The sequence below is a fragment of the Psittacula echo genome (assembly GCF_963264785.1).
Source record: "Psittacula echo genome assembly, chromosome: 2".
Classification (NCBI taxonomy): Eukaryota; Metazoa; Chordata; class Aves; order Psittaciformes; family Psittacidae; genus Psittacula; species Psittacula echo.
The window spans coordinates 34,719,212-34,738,615 of NC_137737.1; the positions used below are offsets into that span (position 1 = coordinate 34,719,212).

Here is a 19,404-nt window from a genome sequence, read left to right on the forward strand (position 1 = left end):
TTCAGGGAAGGGGTGTAACAATTAGTGAGAACCATATACCACAGCTTTAGAATTTTCCTTAGCATCTGTACTTGTTTTACTGGTCATTTGCTAGTAGAAAAGTATTGTTCTGACAGAAAAATACTAGTAGCATTAATTATAGTTTTACAAAGTTGCAGTTAATAGCAGCCGCATAAGAATACTGCAGTTGTGATTATTCTTAGTTTTAAAATCTATTTTTCATAATTTTTACACAATATATATTGCATTTCTCAGTGTAATGTAACTTAGACTCTATCTAGCAACTATATAGCTTATTTCCAGATGGAAGGAAATACCATATTTTAACTATAAAACTGTTAACCTTATGTATCATGGAGATTCCTTAGGAAATGCTTAATACTTCCATTTCATAACAAGGATAATTCAACTGAAGGTTTGTGGGTTTTTTTGCAATGGTACAGGCTGTCTCTTCTGGCTTAAATGGCTGGTTTATGAAGAGCTTAAGTAATTACACGTAATTTTCATATTAATATGTTTATTTTTAATGTTTTTCTTTAATGATTACACACAAAAGATACCTCACTGCTGAAGTTCAGGCATCCAAAAGCTTCAGATACGATTAAAGTTTGTTGTAGAATTCTACGAATAAAAATCCACCACTACTCCCATCACCAAACACCCACGACAGTGTAGTAGAAGTCCATGGGAACTTGGCCAAGATGAGAGAGCTCATTTAGATTAAAAGGCAAGGTACTTGTAATGGAGAGCAAAATCACTGTGCCAGTATTTGAATATGGCAGGGAATAATTTGTGCCTTAATTACTGGTCTTGAAAGCTACACAGAAATTAGGATCAGCTTCTAGTGAAATCATAGCTATGTACCTATGGAAGCTCTCTTTTTTAATTGGCAATTTAGCTGCTTTAAAATGTAAATACACCTTGATTAAAGATGACATTCTTTCTGGGTGCTTAGTGTGGGTCATTAGACTCCCCAAAGCAGTAACCCACTGAAAAAAGGGAAGAAAAGTCTAGCAGGAGGACACATGTTTTCAGACTGCTTCATATCGTATGATTATATCAGCAATTTGACACTGGAGAACACACAGAATGATACTGGTCAAACACCCTGACAAACATTTCAGCGGCAAAATTACTGTTATGTTTTGTACTTCTTTTATGCTTGAAATGTGCTGGCTGTTACCTTCAGTGTGCAGTACAAACCATGCTCTTGCTGTCTTAATTTTCAAGGAAGAGGAGATGTGTCACTTGTTTGGAAGTATTTCCATATGACGGAAAGCATAATTTCGTCTGTACCACCTCCGGTTGACATAAACCTCAAGTCTCTGTAGAAATACAAAGAGTAGATTTAAACACAGATGGAACAAATGCAGGACTTCACATATCCATTTATTCTATGAATTTATTATGGACCTGCTTTTATTATATTGAAAACCCTTGCTTACAGACATATATACATGGTATGGACAAATGTCAGCACTGTAAATACCTTTTTGTGTACAGGGATGTTGCTAATTCAAAATCAAAAGGCCCAAGATAGAATTTGGCACATCCAATTTTCAGATTCTTTCAAAAACAACCTTAACTTTACATAACACTGTATTTTCGTCTTTAAGTTAAAAACCTCTCCTTAGTATGCAACTGCCCCTTAAGGCCAGCCAAAGAAACTGCAGCTGAACTGCACACAGACCTCTCTTTAGGTCTCACCACTTTGGACTGACATGTAAAGCATCCCAAGGTTTTCTGCTGGGCTGCCTGCTCAAATTACCTATACATTACACACCACTAGCAGTTGTATGCAGAACATCTGATCCCCTGCCTCCTCCTGGTGGGATGGTCTGCAGTACTGCAGCACTACCCACAATATCCCCCATGGTCCTTTGTCGAAGCTAAAGTGGTCTAAGCCTACAGCTGAATTTTAGGAGGGGAAGGAGCTTTTGGAGGGCCAGCAGCAAAAAGTGTTGTAGCACTTCACTTTGCTTAACTGTGTGATGAAAAGAATATTAGTCAATTAGTACATAAGCCATTGGAGAATTGTATGGAGAAGGTACAATTTTCACTCAAGTTTTTTAACCAGCAAGCATCCTGATTTCCCTACTAGCTATGTGAGATCTGGCATAACCTGTATTAGTATTATATAGTGGTATAGTAAATATATAGTATATAGTAAATATATAGTAAGTATATAGTAACTAAAGCTGCTCTGCTTTAAAAATTAATGGCTGCTCCAAGCTTACTTTTGATTTGATATTTCTAGTCATCACATTCATTTAGAAACTGCCACTACTATCACTGAGTCATCCCTAATAGTATTGACTAAGTTCCCTGTGCTAGCCAGACCGCAAACTACTGTGAGCTTAAGCAATTTTTTTGTTGGGCCTTGCTGAAGCAGCTGAGCTGGAGCAATGGTAGGTTACTTGGACTTTGTGTTGTGGTGCTGTCTGCTTTTTCAAGCTGCAGAAAGCCACTGCCAATGCTTAGAATCTTGCATCTTCACAGCACTGTAGCAACAGTAAGTAATTAATCCTCAGAACTTCTCTGTGATGCCAGTGAAAACCCTCCATTTGCAGCAGGAATCCTGGACAAATGTGGCTTCATATGAAGTTATAAAGAGGCAGTGGTAAGGTCTGGCTTTGGTGGTGTGTGACAGACATGTGAGGTTATCGCATACAAATACATGTTTCAAAAGACCAAAACACCTTTCACGTATGTTTCTGTTTGTGTGGATATTTATGTCTGCAAAATTGCTGGTGATTGTATTTTTGTCTCTATGGGTTAGATAAGGACTATTTCCTCTAGAATCTACAGGCAGGTGGCTGATGTTCTCTCCGCTGGAGAGACAGGACAGAAGGTTTCACCTAGTCTAAGAGGATTGAGATGACAGTGATTTTAATCTAGCAGCCCTCTTCTGGGAAAGACTTGCCTTAAGCGTTAAAAAAAACAAACCACAGGACTAACTATCCTGCCAGGAACTCTGAGGTAGCTGGGAAGATGACATAGTAACGTAAGCTTGTATATGAGCTACTTATTGCAAGTTTATGGTTTGATAGTTTATACTGTCTCAATAATGCATTCTTAATGCAGCACATAAATAGTTTAATATATTTAAATATTAGAATTTTATTGCTTTGGTTAGGCTAGCCATGGCTTGCTGCTGATCTGGCACAGCAACACTTTGCTTTCTGATTTCTCCATTGCCTCATTGCTGCCCCCATGACAGAGCAGCACATCCTGCACCACCTGCAGCCCTGCTGAGGTGAAAACTGACCTGTGGTGCCTTCACCCTGGCCAAGGACAGTGAGAAACCAGCCTGCAGTGCACCATACAGTTATGTAAAGGTGTCATTTTAAGGGACCAAACCTCTAGCTGCTTATTGAATGCTGTTCTCCTCAAGAGAGTGGGAGTCTGCCTGAGATAAATCCTGACTGTTGTGTTCTGCCCCCTAAAACACTCCCCTCCTTCAGGAAATCCCATGCACCTGAAACATCCACTGTAGATTGTAAGACTTACTCTACTCAACCAAATCAAGAGATGTAAATGTTAAAAAGCAATACATTTTTTGACAGATTAAAAAAAATATTTCTTCAATGTTAAGTTAAAAACTGCACGAGGGAGGATGAGGAGCCCTTCCCATCTACCAAACTCAATCCAGGTTATCTCTAGTGAGGCAGCAAAAGGAACAAAAAGGACCCTCTACGTCGTCAAATCAAGTTTCCCATCTCCATTGGTACCATGTCATATAACCACCTTCAGAAATGTATCAAACACTGCTTTAAGGAGAACGACAAGCTCCCTTTAATCTTAGACTATCCTAATTTGAAGGCTGTCACATAACAAGGTTGATTACAAAACATTTACCCTTTTTTCTCACAATTATTAAAGTTGTACCACTGGCAAGATTTTTCTCCACAAAATACACTGATGTACCCTCAACTTTAATACTTGTGACCTCTTCCATCTTCAGACTCAGCTAGATTGCTTACGGCCTGTCCAAATTAAGCAAGATCTAAAGGAGACTTGGGTCCAGAGGGAGAATGAGCTGACACTACCCAGTGCGCCAGGTCCAAGGTTGGCATTGCCAGCCAGTTTGCATGGCCCTGCTCATTTCCACTAAGGGGTATTCTTAAAGCCCAGCTGAGCAGGAGTGGATGTCATCTTGGATGGCTCTGGAGCATAGCTCTGCCTTAAAGTCATCATTGTACAGTTACCTATTTTGATTTGCCATATTAGAGCTAGATGTCATGGGCTTCATCTCCTAAATTCCTCCTCAAGGTACTCATAAAAGTCAACCAAAGCGGTAGACAGGAATCTGTCCCAGAACCTCTGCAGAAGAAGTTTGAAACTATGGCTGTTTTCACAGATGACTGAGGAATCGCTATTAAGTCTTGTCCCAACAGTTAGCTACTGATTTAAAAGAAAATTGGTTTTGTCAGCAGAAACAGATAGGTTTCATTTCACTTGGTACAACCATAAATTGTGATGACAAAGACTGATTAAAAAGAACCCAATTGTCTAGAGTCATTCTAGTTTAGACATGCTTCGTAAAGAATGAAAGAATATAAAAAATAAAATAATGAACCTGAATAAAATATTACAATGGACATTTTAAACTGTGGGGAATACAATAAATAATTTAGAAGTAAATGCATTACTTCTTCAAAAAAGTCCACTTAAAACTATACAGAAGTTTGATTTTTAACTACCCTGAATTACAAATAAAACTTCATGTTGCAATACCTATGTGACAGCTGAGGGGAAAAAAAAAATAAATCCATTTTTCTTCTGCAGCTATGAGCATTTGCAATGCTATTTATGCTTCATCTATTTCACACAAGTCGTCAATCAATAGTTTTCACTACTGCTTTCTCGAGTCTTTCATAACACAGCAAGTAAAGAAATGATCGCATTCTCTCCATTACATGGCACAAGAGTAAAACACGTAAGACTGGCAGCAGTTAGGCGTAGTGTTTAGTACTTAGAAACAATCTTGATTTCAAAACAAACAAACAAACTTTAAGAAGGCTAAACAAGTTCTTCCTGTAACAACTGAAGTGTAGATAGTCACTATTAAAATATATAGATCACCACCTGAAATCTTTTAAAATTCATGTTAATTCTGGAAAATTTCAATATGCTCGCCACAAAAAGTTTTCATCCCTCTGATCTCTCACAGCCTGGGGTTTTCACAGATTGTGGGTTTGTTCAATAATTGATTTTTCCCTAGTCATGATGCCTTTGAGGCATTTCATGCAGGGGAGAGAAAAATAAATGCAAGTCCAGTCTGACACTCTCCTTCTCCAGAATCCTTTGAGTAGGGTAAAGTCTGGAGAGTCAACTCAATGTTTTTCATATGGGCTTGTATTTCTCTATTAAACCTTTTGATATTTGGACTCAAAACTTCTTTCAAACTCATTCTCATTCTTCAGAATCCCAACAACTGAAAGTGAGAGACGCATATATATAAAACCAGCCCTGTATAGGGTCCTACATGGTGAAACAGCTATCTTTACATCTTCCAGAGAATACTGCACTTTAGAAAAGTCAGTTGTTCTACAAAGGTTAAAAGACAAATTATTAAACTGACAGACGTGACTGAAGTCACTTGGCAGACAGTTTTGTGCTGGGCCTGTTTATTATCTCCCCACCAACACTAACAACTAGAATTCAAAGACTTCATGCACTAACCATGCATTATGTTGTGTGCTCTTTGACGAGTAACAGCCCAACACGTGTCAAAAGACTAACATTTCCTTAGAAACTTGGTAAGGATTATGCTACAAAAATGTTTGTATATTATGACTAGATGTCATGCTGTGCAGTTACACTGCTTGCTACTTGACAACACAGTGATGTGGATGGTTACTCAGACTGCTGTAAAAAAAAGAATGGCTTTAGGAAAGTTGATGCTTTGCTTATCGTTACAAATTAACAGGATTCTAACTTGAACCTGCAATTGTTTATTTAGTTAATACTCTACTTCTCCCTTCCTGGAGCGTATGGTTACTCAACAATGGACTTTTACTGATTCACATAAAATTTTAGAGTACGGATACCACATCACCTTTAGCCTCATTTATAAGTGTTTGATTTAGAGACAGAAAATGTTTCTTTAGCCAACTGACAGAGTTTATACCAATTGGAAATACTCTGGATGTCTTCTCAGGAAAAAAGTCACTGTGCTGGTAAATGTAGAAACCACTCTGGAATTCACACAGAAAAGCCCTGCCCAAACTTAGCAATAAAATACCAGGCTGGGAAATCTAAAGAAAAATCAAAGCAAGATAGAAGCACATGCACATTAGTGTGTACACATTACTACATTGACAGTAAGTGCTGCAAGAGAAGGATTTATTTTATTCAAAGTGCCTCCCGCAGTAGCTTTTAACATCAGGACCATTAGCTGCTAATAAAGAGGCTGTGAAAAAAATAACTAAGGAAAAATGTCACATTGACAGCTGGCTTAAAACCACCACCATACAGCAATCTGCACCTTCACCAGAGAATTGCAGGAATTCACAAGTCGAAAAAGGCTGAGAATCTCTCTGGCTTACCACAGTGGCATTCTTGTTCATAAAATGCTATTAAAATAGAAAAAGTAACTCAGCCTGCTAAAAAGAAACCAGCTTTTTAAGTGTTCCGCTCTCACTTTACACAGATACATTTACCAAAACTTTCAACTAACTGAACCACTAATCAATTTTGCTAACCTTTGATTAGGTATCGTATATATAAGGGCTGAACTGAAATCTGTTACTGCAAGAAAACACAAGCTCCTTTTTGGTCCTTCTACAGAGTATAAGACACTGCGACCAGACAGCTGTCAGAAAACTGTTTGCTCTGAGAGAATTTTGCTCTAAGTAGATATATGGTAAAATTTCAAGGGACTTTAATTAGTTTGCAAAAAGGCATCTGTACCATTTTAACTGCTGGAAAAAGCTATGACTTTCATATGCCCCACGGGGCATCTGATGTGACTAATCAGTTGGAGACTGCTATTGAAAAGACTGATAGTAGGCTGAAGTAGCCTGATGGTGAATTCCAGTTTCACACACGTATCTGGGGGAAAAGATAAAGCTGATTTTCATTGGAAGAAAGCTTCTGTTGTGTTTTAGTTCTGCTCTTGTAACCAAGGAAAGAGGAAAAAATACCATCTGTTTGTAGGCTCCCCTCTTCTTCTCCTTGTCCTATTGTTTGGTATATATCAGAGGACCATCAGGGAAAATGTGGAGTCTACTTCTTTCACCAGAAATTCCAGCTAACCTGTGGGTAGTTCAAACTATACAGTTATAATGCAAGGCCAAGATTTGGCAAAGGAATAGTCAGCCTATGTCCTGACACTCACACATGATACCCCAAAGTCAATGGGCTGTGGATGCCCTTGGATTCACTGGGTACATCAGTGACACACCATTCAGTGGAACAACACCATTCACACTGCCTAGGAGCTGGTGCCCTTTTCAAGTGGGTGATTTTTTAGGAGGACATTTAAGAGGCCAAATTTCAGTAAAGCCATTTCCTATTCTCTTCACTCACTCACCTGTATCACCAGTACCTCACTGGTGAATCCCATTCCTCCCCAAAACTGGAGACAGCTATCAGTCACTTCATGGGCCAGATGACCTGCCTTTAGCTTAGCCATGGAAACAAATTTTGTCACATCATTGCCTTCCACATAGCGAGCTAAAGAAACAAAACAGAAATAAATAAATCAGACTTATTCGTTTGGTCACTGATCCCAGCCTGCCTCTCTGCAGTCACCTCCTTATGCTCCTTCAGCCTAGCAACATTCTTTGCATGAAGAGAAGCACATCTGGGAAGGCAGATGTGGGAGCTCAACAACAGTGCGGTATAGCAGGGAGCAGGAGCTCCACTTCGGTTGCCAGCTCAGCCAGGCGGAAATGCACAGCTTGGTTGTGCATCATGGGCCAATCAAACACTTTCCACTGGTGAGTGTAATCAATAGTCTCTTGTTATTATGTTTATATATAATTATAGTTGCCAGCAGTGTCAGGACTTGAAGAAGCAAAGCACAGAACAAGACATCATTTTAGCCAGATCTGTTGTTGCTCTTGTTGGAAAAGATGTTTTTTTTCACATTGTATGAACAAGACATTAGGTTTTCTAAGGTAAATGTTTCCATACGCTCACTTTGGGGTGCAGTTTCAATTCTGAAAAAGGTCTAATATTTCTTTGTACCTTGAAGACCTCTTGATCACTATTTTACCTGAGCCCCAAACTGCCAAAACTTGGAGGAAAGCAAAGTGGTGGGGTGGAGGGAAGGAAAGTTATAGAGAGTAGTATGTGATGATGATGAGTATGATAACTTTATCCTTAATGCCTCATTTGGGGGCCTAGCCAAAGCTTGTGGCAACTCCTTCTTTCCATGCTACCCATGTCCTGAAGGTCTGTTACAATCCCAAAAGAAAATCTGAAGGCAGACAGTGTGCTCACTGAAGAATGCTGTAGAAATGTAAATTCATGGAAGCTTTCAGGGAGAAGGAAGAAACCTCTTCAGAGATCAAGGAGCATGAATAGACTACTTACTATGTCTGCATTCTGTGCTCAGATCCCAGTATAAAAAGGAAGGGAAAATCATTGAGATTCACAGCTGCTTTTAGTAAATGCTAAACAGTGCTTCTAATGGAAACAGAATCAAAATAGGATACTACTAAAAGACAGATGAGCAAGATGGCAGACACTGCCTTAAAGAGAACTATTTCGCTGCTACTTTTTGAACAAGAGAAAAATGAAAAGTTCTTTTCTAAGGCTAATAAGCCTTGAAGTGAAGGGCTAGACCACCAGGTTCTTGCAGCTTAGCTAGGATAACAGCAGGTACTGAATTTATGGAGAATTTTGTTTGGCAAATGCAGATCCATGTCACTATGGCAAGCAGTAGGGAGAGAGTTCAGAAACCCATCTGTGTGATCATTTTCTTTTCTTCAAAATACGCATATCCACACCCTTTCATATTTAGAATCTAAACCACAAAACTCTGAATCTGAAACGCAAAACACAAGCAAGCCCTGGACTACTACAAAATCCCTTTTCCCACATGCCAGTTACTCACATGACAAGAGTTCGTTACAGGAGCCTGGTGTGCTTCCATATTCCTTTTTGCATCACTTTCCAGGTCACCTCTGTTTAAATTCATCCCTATACTGCTCTCATATGCAGACTCCGCATCCCATCAATTGCTCCCTTCCAGGACCATTTCCCAGCTTTTCTGCAGAGTGCTATTTTTCATATGCTGTCCCCATATTCTGTAAGGTGATCAGATTTTCTCATGTCTTAAATATTTTCCCCTTCTTTCTCAAACAACTAAACTCAATGCTTATTTTTCAAAAGAGCATATACTCTAATGTCCTCATTTCTATGCTATGCACTATGCTGCCACCCTAATGTTGGGTTTTGGACAAGAAAATACATTGCTGTTTTCAGGGATATCTCTTGTACAAAGGAAGATCCCTGTTCTTCCAAAGGACCATTTAACACTGTAGCATATGGAACACTAACAAGTTTTTCAATTGTATGTCTATGGTGTCCAGATCGAGAGATGATAAAGGAAGAAGAAGAAGTGTTCAGGCACCTTTTGCCCCTTGCCCTCAAACTGGTACCTGTGAAGCATATAGCCAAGCAGTAAATGCTGTGGTAGGACAGCAGAAGGGAGGTGGGAGGACAACAGGTTAGTCTTGTGTTTGTCGGAGCAAAGTGCTCCAGCATGGCTCCCTATGGTTCTTAGCATGCAGCATCAGTGAAAGAAGAAGTGGAAAACAGCAAAGAGGAGGCAGAAACAGGACCTGGGAAGGAACAGGCAGCACCTAGTTAGGTCCTGAGTGTAAAAGGGCTGAAGATCATGAAGGGGTTTTGGCCCATCTCTGCTCACCACATATCAGGGCTTGGAGTGGGGGCCTGAGAAAGCTGCTCTCACAGCGCCCACCTCTTTGTTTCGCTGCCTCCTTCCCGACCCAGCTGATCCATCCTCCTGCTTCCTTAGCTCATCACCACCCTTCTGCTTATTCCTGGATCTGCCATTTGCACACAGACATAAACAGAGGAATTCTTTTAAGGACAGTCCTGGGCAGCATGGCCACCAGGTCAAGGGAGGTGATTCCCTCTACTCTGCTCTGGTAAGACACCACCTGGAGTACTGTGGTCAGCTCTGGAGCCCATAGTACAAAAAAGACATGGACCTGTTGAAGAGTGTCCAGAGGAGGGCACAAAAATGGTCAGAAGGCTGGAGCACCTCTCCTACGAAAACAGGCTGAGAGAGTTGGGGTTATTGAGCCTAGAGAAGAAAAGGCTCTGGGGAGACCTTGTTGCTGCCTTTCAATATATAAGGAAGCCTTTTAAAAATGATCGAGAGAGACTCTTCACTAGAGCCAGCAGTGACAGGACAAGAGGTGTCAGTTTTAAACTGAAAAAGGGTAGATTCAGACTGAACATAAGGAAGAATATTTTGGGCTTTGAACTGCATGAGCTTTAAGGTCCCTTCCAGACAAAACCATTCTGTCATTCTATCAGTCGAAGAAATTCTTTATGATGAGGGTGGTGAGGCCCCGGCACAGGTTGCCCAGAGAAGCTGTGGTTGCCCCATCCCTGGCAGTGTTCAAGGATGGGGTTTTGAGCAACCTGATATAGTGGATGGTGTCTCTGCCCATGGCAGGGTAATTGGATGTGATGATCTTTAAAGACCCCTTCCAGTGAAAACCATTCTGTGATGTTACATCTACAGGTATTTAAAGCTATGAGCATAGCTCTAACATGGCAAAGCAGTCATGTAAGTACAGAGAAATGTCATTCTTAACAGTGAAACTAACTTTCTGATTTCCCCTTCCCTGTATATTTGTTTCCTCTTCTGTCAGACAATGTTTTCCACATGCTCAGATTAACTTGGCCCCATGGATTTCAACTGACAGCACATGTAGGAAATATTGCTCTAGGGCAGCCTGAGGAACGCATGGTCTACCACACAGCTGAAAATTGTGAAAGCACTCGAAGCTGCCAGATATAGAATAATCTTTTCTTGTACCTCCATCCAGCTTACATTTTTTCCACTTGGAGCTTCTGCTCACTGTAAACACGCTTTGCCTTGTTACATCTCCTTTCAAAAGGAAATTCATATATTTTTCTTCGGTTGTGGCTGGTCACTTTCTAGTGAAATGTACAGTGAGCTGCAAGCTGAGCATCTGTCTCTTAAGGACGTGCATTGCCCATGTAAAAGGATCTGTCATCCTGCTTACTGGCCATGACTCAATGACGCTCATAAAACTGAGACTATGGCAGCAGATAGAAGTCATTAGAAAAGTGCCATTCTGCTCTCTCACACACACTGAACTCCCTCTGCCTCCAAGTTAAGCAATTCACAAAAAAACCTGTTTGCTTTCTTGCCACAGCAACATTCTTTTCCTGTGATCAGTGCAACAGGTCCATAAATGGACGGTCTTTACCAAGTGTCACAACACATGAGAGACACGTGGCAGCTCTTTCACTGGAGCAAGAAATTACTTTTACCAGTGCCTTTGACACGTGTCACTTGGAAGAAAAGACCACACCGTGACCAAATTTTGCAATTCCAGGAAATTAGTTTTCCATTTATATTTTAACTCAGTTTGAATGAAAATTCATTCTGAGGGGAGAAGTGAAGAAGGAAGGAAACTTTCCCACATGTTGGCCACAAAGAAGGTAATAATAAAGAGAAAGCTGGAACACATGATACGTGGTACTAAAAATGCATAAGCAAAACCAACAACATTAAAAAAACCCACCAAACACAACAAAGCAATGCCCAAAAAGGAAGGAAAGAAAGAAGGAAGGAAAGGAAGGAAAGGAAGGAAAGGAAGGAAAGGAAGGAAAGGAAGGAAAGGAAGGAAAGGAAGGAAAGGAAGGAAAGGAAGGAAAGGAAGGAAAGGAAGGAAAGGAAGGAAGGGAAGGAAGGGAAGGAAAGGAAGGAAAGGAAGGAAGGGAAGGAAGGGAAGGAAGGGAAGGAAGGGAAGGAAGGGAAGGAAGGGAAGGAAGGGAAGGAAGGGAAGGAAGGGAAGGAAGGGAAGGAAGGGAAGGAAGGGAAGGAAAGGAAGGAAGGAAAGGAAGGAAGGAAAGGAAGGAAGGAAAGGAAGGAAGGAAAGGAAGGAAGGAAAGGAAGGAAGGAAAGGAAGGAAGGAAAGGAAGGAAGGAAAGGAAGGAAGGAAAGGAAGGAAGGAAAGGAAGGAAGGAAAGGAAGGAAGGAAAGGAAGGAAGGAAAGGAAGGAAGGAAAGGAAGGAAGGAAAGGAAGGAAGGAAAGGAAGGAAGGAAAGGAAGGAAGGAAAGGAAGGAAGGAAAGGAAGGAAGGAAAGGAAGGAAGGAAAGGAAGGAAGGAAAGCAAGGAAGGAAAGGAAGGAAGGAAAGGAAGGAAGGAAAGGAAGGAAGGAAAGCAAGGAAGGAAAGCAAGGAAGGAAAGCAAGGAAGGAAAGCAAGGAAGGAAAGCAAGGAAGGAAAGCAAGGAAGGAAAGCAAGGAAGGAAAGCAAGGAAGGAAAGCAAGGAAGGAAAGCAAGGAAGGAAAGCAAGGAAGGAAAGCAAGGAAGGAAAGCAAGGAAGGAAAGCAAGGAAGGAAAGCAAGGAAGGAAAGCAAGGAAGGAAAGCAAGGAAGGAAAGCAAGGAAGGAAAGCAAGGAAGGAAAGCAAGGAAGGAAAGCAAGGAAGGAAAGCAAGGAAGGAAAGCAAGGAAGGAAAGCAAGGAAGGAAAGCAAGGAAGGAAAGCAAGGAAGGAAAGCAAGGAAGGAAAGCAAGGAAGGAAAGCAAGGAAGGAAAGCAAGGAAGGAAAGCAAGGAAGGAAAGCAAGGAAGGAAAGCAAGGAAGGAAAGCAAGGAAGGAAAGCAAGGAAGGAAAGCAAGGAAGGAAAGCAAGGAAGGAAAGCAAGGAAGGAAAGCAAGGAAGGAAAGCAAGGAAGGAAAGCAAGGAAGGAAAGCAAGGAAGGAAAGCAAGGAAGGAAAGCAAGGAAGGAAAGCAAGGAAGGAAAGCAAGGAAGGAAAGCAAGGAAGGAAAGCAAGGAAGGAAAGCAAGGAAGGAAAGCAAGGAAGGAAAGCAAGGAAGGAAAGAAAGGAAGGAAAGAAAGGAAGGAAAGAAAGGAAGGAAAGGCAGTCACCTGCTTCTTCCAAGTTTTAGGAAGTAGTGATAGCGAGGATGCCAGGACTGGTCCCTAAAGTGTTTAAAAGCAGGCTGATGATTTTCAATGTCACATGAATAGTCATGAACTGGAAGGAACAGAAATGTCCTTCTGAGGGCCAGAAGTGAGGACTAGGAGTACATATGCAGACCTAATCACAAAGCTACTGAAGGCATGTATGTAGTTTTGCACATCTGAGCTTTCAGCAAAGCACTTGTTGAACATATGTAAAACCATTTGCAGGACTGGAAGGTAACAGCTAGATGTCGTGGTGGTACAAACCGCATCCATCAAGCACCTGGCTCCTTTCTGAACATTGTTTACTCTTTTTTTCTTGTTTATCACAACTGGTTACCCCTAAAGTTCACAACTTGACCCAAACAATGAGTCTTGCTCCTGCTCCTAGAGCTTTCACGCACTTTATATGTGTATAAAAGCAAAACCAGGGGGCCCAGCAAAGTACAACATACTGTCTACTGTGCTGAAGAAGGCGGCTCCCTCTCCCTTGGTGAGCTCCAAGGCTTTTCCTACCTGATGGCCTCCCCAGACTGCTCATCCAGGGCGAGGGTTTGCCTGCTCCACTGTGTTGTTCTGGGCAAAAAGAAGAATTGAAACCTGGTGTCCCGGTTCCTGGCAGAGCACGGTGACTGTCAGGCAGTTGTGCAAGGCTGGACAGCACCAAGCCGCCAGTGGTTTTAACAGGAGTGATCTAACCTGCCAGGCTTTGTGTCTTGATGCTGTCAGTGCGCGTCACTTTTGCCTGGGGCATGACTAATGCTGCGGGCTACTCTGCTGCTTGGGGAGTATCACTGCAATCCAGGGTTTCTGACTGTTAGACCTCAAACTGAGCGTAGAAATGGACAATGCACATCCTTGCAGTCTGTGTATGCCTCAACTAAAACAGGAGCATCAGTAGGACCATGACTCCTCCTTGCCTGAGCCTGCAGTAGCATCCCTTACAAGTCTGTTCTTCACTAAAACCACTCTCACAGTTACTATTTGTCGCAGGCTGAACTGAGAATTTTGGACCAAAGCAAAGATTTTTTTAAAGCATCTGAACTCTAAAATATTTGGTCTGGGATCAACCCACAACAGGGAGTGATTTTTTTATTTCGTCACTGAATCAGAAAATCACTTCTTAGAATTCCCAATTCCCCAGCCACACACAGACAATAACAGACAGGGTATGCGCAGGAGCACGAATATGGTGAGATTATATAACCCTGAAATTTAAAGAGGATCAATCTTCTTACAGTGAACCACATCATATTTAAGATGAAACAAACACTGTGGGGTGAGAGGGAAGGTTGGGAAGCTGAAATTGGACAATCCAGACTTGGATCTGTTTACCTGGAACATCCAGAATCCATATAATTCAAATACGTGGATACAAGTACAGCCTGAGTTTAGAGTAACAGGAACCCTGTGACAGCTTCAGGGAAAGGAATTTGGTGTTGTACCACTGACGTCCAAAGTGCACACAGGTAAAACACATCCACAAAACAAAGCTCTCGTATCCTGTAAGAGCCAATTCTCTACACAGCCACTACGTTAATTTTCTAAAATCCAGGATAAATATCACAGCTTACTGTACTACAGGAAAAGTCACCGTCCTATTTCATGGCAGTATTTTGATAGCCTTTGTACTATTTGTAGCAGACATAATATGATGCCGTATTTTCTTATCAGCAGAAAAACACCACAAAAAGAGAAACAAGGCAAAACCAGCCTCTGTGATGCCTCACAAAATGTTTTCTATTTTTGGTTTTCCTACAGAAAGGGAAGGTTGTCTATACCCAGGCTGTGACAGATTTCAAAAACAGGCTGTAAGAGCCCATTGCAATCTATGAGAAAAGGAAAGTCCTGTTACTCATGCAAAGGGTGGCCCCTGCGTCCCTGCCCCGCCCCAGCAGCACAAACGATGATTTACCAGTGGGTACTCCCCACAGCCGCTCTTCTTGGAACTGCAACATCTGATATGTAAAACCCGTTCCTTCCTCACCGATGAGGTTTTTGCTGGGGACCCTTACATCTTCAAAAAAGATCTGTGCTGTGTCCGATAACTTCATGCCCAGTTTATCTATCTTTTTAGCAACATGAATGACTGAAGAAAGTATTAGAAAAGCCACAGAAAATAGACACACTATATACAAGTACAGCATTTTAAGAAAGCAAAGTTTGCAGATGTGAAGGTATGTGCCAAGACTACAGTGAAATCTGCCTTTAGGAAAAACATAACAGCGTTCTGGAATTCAAGAGTAGAACAGCCCATGTCCTATTTCCAAGAGTTTTTATATTTTATTTAACTAGCAAAGCAGAAACTGTAATTGTAAAGGTTGCGTTTTTCATTATGTCTCCAAATAATAATTCTTTACTAGTAGTAATAATCTTACTTTATGCACGTCTTGAATCAATGCAATATTTATTTGCTTGCTTGATTTTTAGTGCACTGTAATGAAATGCTGGAATTCAATTTAGGAGTATTTGCAGATTGCTTACACTGCTGTGGAACAGTAGAGAAATATTTAGTAATGACAAAAACAGAGCTACATTTTAAGCTGCAACTAGAGAATTTCTCCTCCTGGAAATCCTATTCCCTTCCCCTCTTTCATATTTATCCTTCTCTTTCTAGTCTATCCTGATATTTTCTGTAGAAGAGACAGTTTATAATCACACCACACCAATTTGTCCTAATAAAAATTTAGACTCTAATTCCTAACTGCTATGAACAGCCAACAATTCCATATCACTCCAAATTTTGTTGAAACTATGTATTTTATGATGGCTTATAAAATACTGTTTAGTTCACCTAAGTAGTATAGAAGGGTTCATAATGATCACTGTTCATATCTCTGAGTTTTATCATGGACGTGCTTGTGAAGAGGGTTTGCTTCCCCACAGGCCTCCCTACACAGCACTGACAGACCCCACGTGCAATGGCCTGCTGGAGATGAACCTGGTTCCTTCAGGTTCAGTCACCTAAGACTTCAGCTACCTAGTCACATTGGTTTTTTCATAGCCACAAGTTCTTTCTTGCTCTTGTTCAGATGCAAGTATGGCTTCATCATTGTCCCATGAGAGCTTAACAGACACTCAATGATTTTATCTTTTTCTTTTGGGTGGCAAGTCCCTTGTCTTCAGTTTTCACCTCCTTGTTGCTCTGGGACTAATGAGAATATTCAAGATGGAAGTCAAGAATATTTCGGACATAAAATAAACTGAGGCCGACAACCAGGTGTGAGGATTTGTGCAAAATATGCTGATTACATCTGCCAAGTCAATATATATAGAAAAACAGTTCTCCAAATCAGCATGTATGTCTTTGAAGAAAACCAAACATTTTACTACCCACATACATATTCTAACCAGCTCTGCAATGAAGAGGTATTCTGGTAATATTTTCCTCTTTATAATTTTTCCAATCCTCTACTACTCTCTAACACAGCTCAGTAGGAGCTGGTCACTGCACAGCCCACTGTCATCTTTCATGGAGTTCAGTGAGCAACTAATAAAGACATCTCATCTTCTACTAAGAGGAGGCCCTCAGTCATATGAAAATTACTTTGGTTTTGCAGGCAGAAGAAGTTGGCAATCATTCCCTTCAAATTCACTCTCTCTGGCTGCACTGAATAAGGCTATGGAAAGTTTTACCTCTCTGCAGACATTAAATACTGACACCATTTCCAAGTGCCATGACTGCTCTCAGAATAAGTCCACGCAGACTTCCACACCTTCCACTCAAGATTTTTCTCCACTGGCCAAGCCATAAAAGGACTATGTGTTAGGAATACTTGCTTTGATATGTGTTCAACACAGGAAGAAAATCAGGACAGCTGTGTAAAAATGTTTTACTCTTATCCAGAAATTTGCACCCACTCATGCAAAAAAAAATTTGTGGTTTGTTTCTGCATTAAAATCAGAGCTAAACAAACACACTGAACCATTTACAGACCCAGAGGATTTCTAGAACACCTTTTCCTATTGGATTACTGCTTGGTTTCTTTGAAAGTCTCAGATCATGTCTTTGGTCTACTTCTAGTTGGTTTTCTGCAATCACTGCTCTTTGCCTATACGAAGATGTGCTTACTATCTGCCCAGGTAACTTGTGGAGTTTGTATTAAATAAATAACAAGCAATAACACAGAAATCTCAATCTAGCAAGGCCAAGCGCCTGACAGTTGGCACTCTAATAGAGCCATTTGTGCTACTCACACCAGTATCACTGAGATGGATTGCTATATCTCTTCCTGGGCAGTTCTTTCCAGAAGTCTTTGATTTTTCATTTTCTCCCACTCCTCCAGCTTTCTGACAATCTCTTTTGTTTTCTATGTTCCATCATGAGAGAAAGGCAGTCACGCTCTCCTGATACCATTAAGTGCCATTACAAATGGAAACAGGCACATTTCAAATTGCAGCCTGAGAAACATGCTCTTTCCCCTGTCCTGAATGTTCTTCTCTTTATTATCTCCCCCTTGCAATCTACCCTAGTGCCATTTGAGGAACCAGAGGATAAACCATTGCACAAACAGTTGCCAGATTAGGGCTGCAAGTCATTTGTCTATATATATTACTTACAGACATTCTACAACTTTTTAGATTCTCTTTCATCATATGAGAAATTAAGGTTGGGGTTTTTTTTAAGACATTGTTATTATGAAGACTATTCACCTAATTTGGATATCTATTGAAACCACACTGCCATTCTCAAAATTCCTTTTATGAGAAATGTATTCAGCAGTGTCTGTCAAATCTAGGCCATGATTTACTTCACCCAGAATACACACTGTACACACATGAAGCAAATCCTGCTTCATATCTCCAATAAACTACCGGCTGTTGAAGTCAGTAATTCACTTTTAGACCTGGAATTTTTTTTCTATCATCACATGATGTAAGTATGAAACAATTAATGTTTTTTGGGGTAAATGCTGGACTAGTCTCCCATGTCCTTCCAGCTGCTAGCAAGGAATGAGTTACCGCTGCACCACAGATCCCTTCCTTACTGCACCATATAGACTGGTGACTGCAGCAGTTAGTCAGATATAACACACTCATTCTCCACTGCATGCATTCTTACTTTGACACACATACATCTACAGACGCTTGGTAGTGCATCATTTGGTGATGTCCTCCAGACACTTCCTGCACAGTCTTGATCTGCTGCCCTCCAAAGAGCACCAATCTTTGGCAGACAGACATCCTTAGGATGTATCAGAACAGCCGGGACTTCCTCCTCACATCTGTGTCAAATGGCAGCCTTTTTCACCCTTTTCCTCTTTATCTTCCTGAAAATCTCCTTTCTGATATGACCCACCCAAAATCAACTATTAATATTTCATTTCCAAAGGTCAGTCTTGGTACAGTGACCCTTTTGGAAGCCAGTATCTGTATCACACAGAAAAATGAAAGTTTATATACTTTAAGGAGTGCAATTTTTGTTTCTGGGAAGACTTCTACAGTTCTGCAGATCAGCTTTGTGCGACTCAGGCAATTTTTCGACTCAAAATCTATTTACTGCAGTAAAGAAGATCTATGTGGCTGTGTGACCTAACAACACCTCCCACCCCCAAACCCCCCAAGCTATAATGACTCACATGTCTTTTTGCAATAAGCAAAATAGCTGAAAGCCTCCAAGTCGATTTCTGTATATTTGATCTGCCTCTAACAATGGGTTGGCTGTTTTGGTTTTGGAAAACTGATCTCTAAACTCTTTACCCTTTTATTTTCACATACTTGAGAATCACTTTCAATATCTTCTGAACAAGACAGCAAGCTTAAAAATACTTCTCTATTCACTGACAAAAGCAGCATGCAATCTGTTCATCAGTCCTCACACAAACCAGGAAAGAATTTAACACTCTTTTTAAAAAGTAGTTTAAAAACATTTTACAAAGAGTTCATGTGCAAAGGTCTATGTAAATAATGTTATTTAGTTTTGCAGACTGTTTGCATCTTCTTTCTGCCTTTTGGGACAGAAAACAACGATACAAATTTTTGTGGAACTTCTCCAAAACTAAACGACACCGTGTTATAACTTCCAAACAAACAAACAAAAAAAAAAAGGTTGGCCTTTTAATGATTTCTTTGAGGCATGAATTTTGTCTTTGGCATTGATTTGTATATTCATTCTCACAGAAGGTTATGAAATCTTACCATGCAAATGTATCTGAACAACTTTTATAAACTTATTTTTGGCAAAAAAGGACTCTCCTTATGAAATTATTTGGGAGTCACAAGCTGAAGCCTGCAAAATACTTAACTTCCT

At 40.6% G+C, this 19,404-nt stretch overlaps 1 protein-coding gene across 1 annotated transcript in view; it reads right to left on the bottom strand.

The window, feature by feature from the left end:
• Window positions 1–1,225: 1,225 nt before the first annotated feature.
• Window positions 1,226–19,404, bottom strand: part of LOC308216901 (putative acyl-CoA dehydrogenase 6) — a gene marked incomplete at both ends in the record, with an annotated part of 83,889 nt that continues 65,710 nt past the window's right edge. The window contains 7 exon segments of the mRNA XM_080609611.1: window positions 1,226–1,325; window positions 1,490–1,566; window positions 7,538–7,680; window positions 7,837–7,859; window positions 7,861–7,970; window positions 7,973–8,013; window positions 15,070–15,243. Coding sequence (XP_080465737.1) covers window positions 1,226–1,325; window positions 1,490–1,566; window positions 7,538–7,680; window positions 7,837–7,859; window positions 7,861–7,970; window positions 7,973–8,013; window positions 15,070–15,243 — 668 coding nt within the window.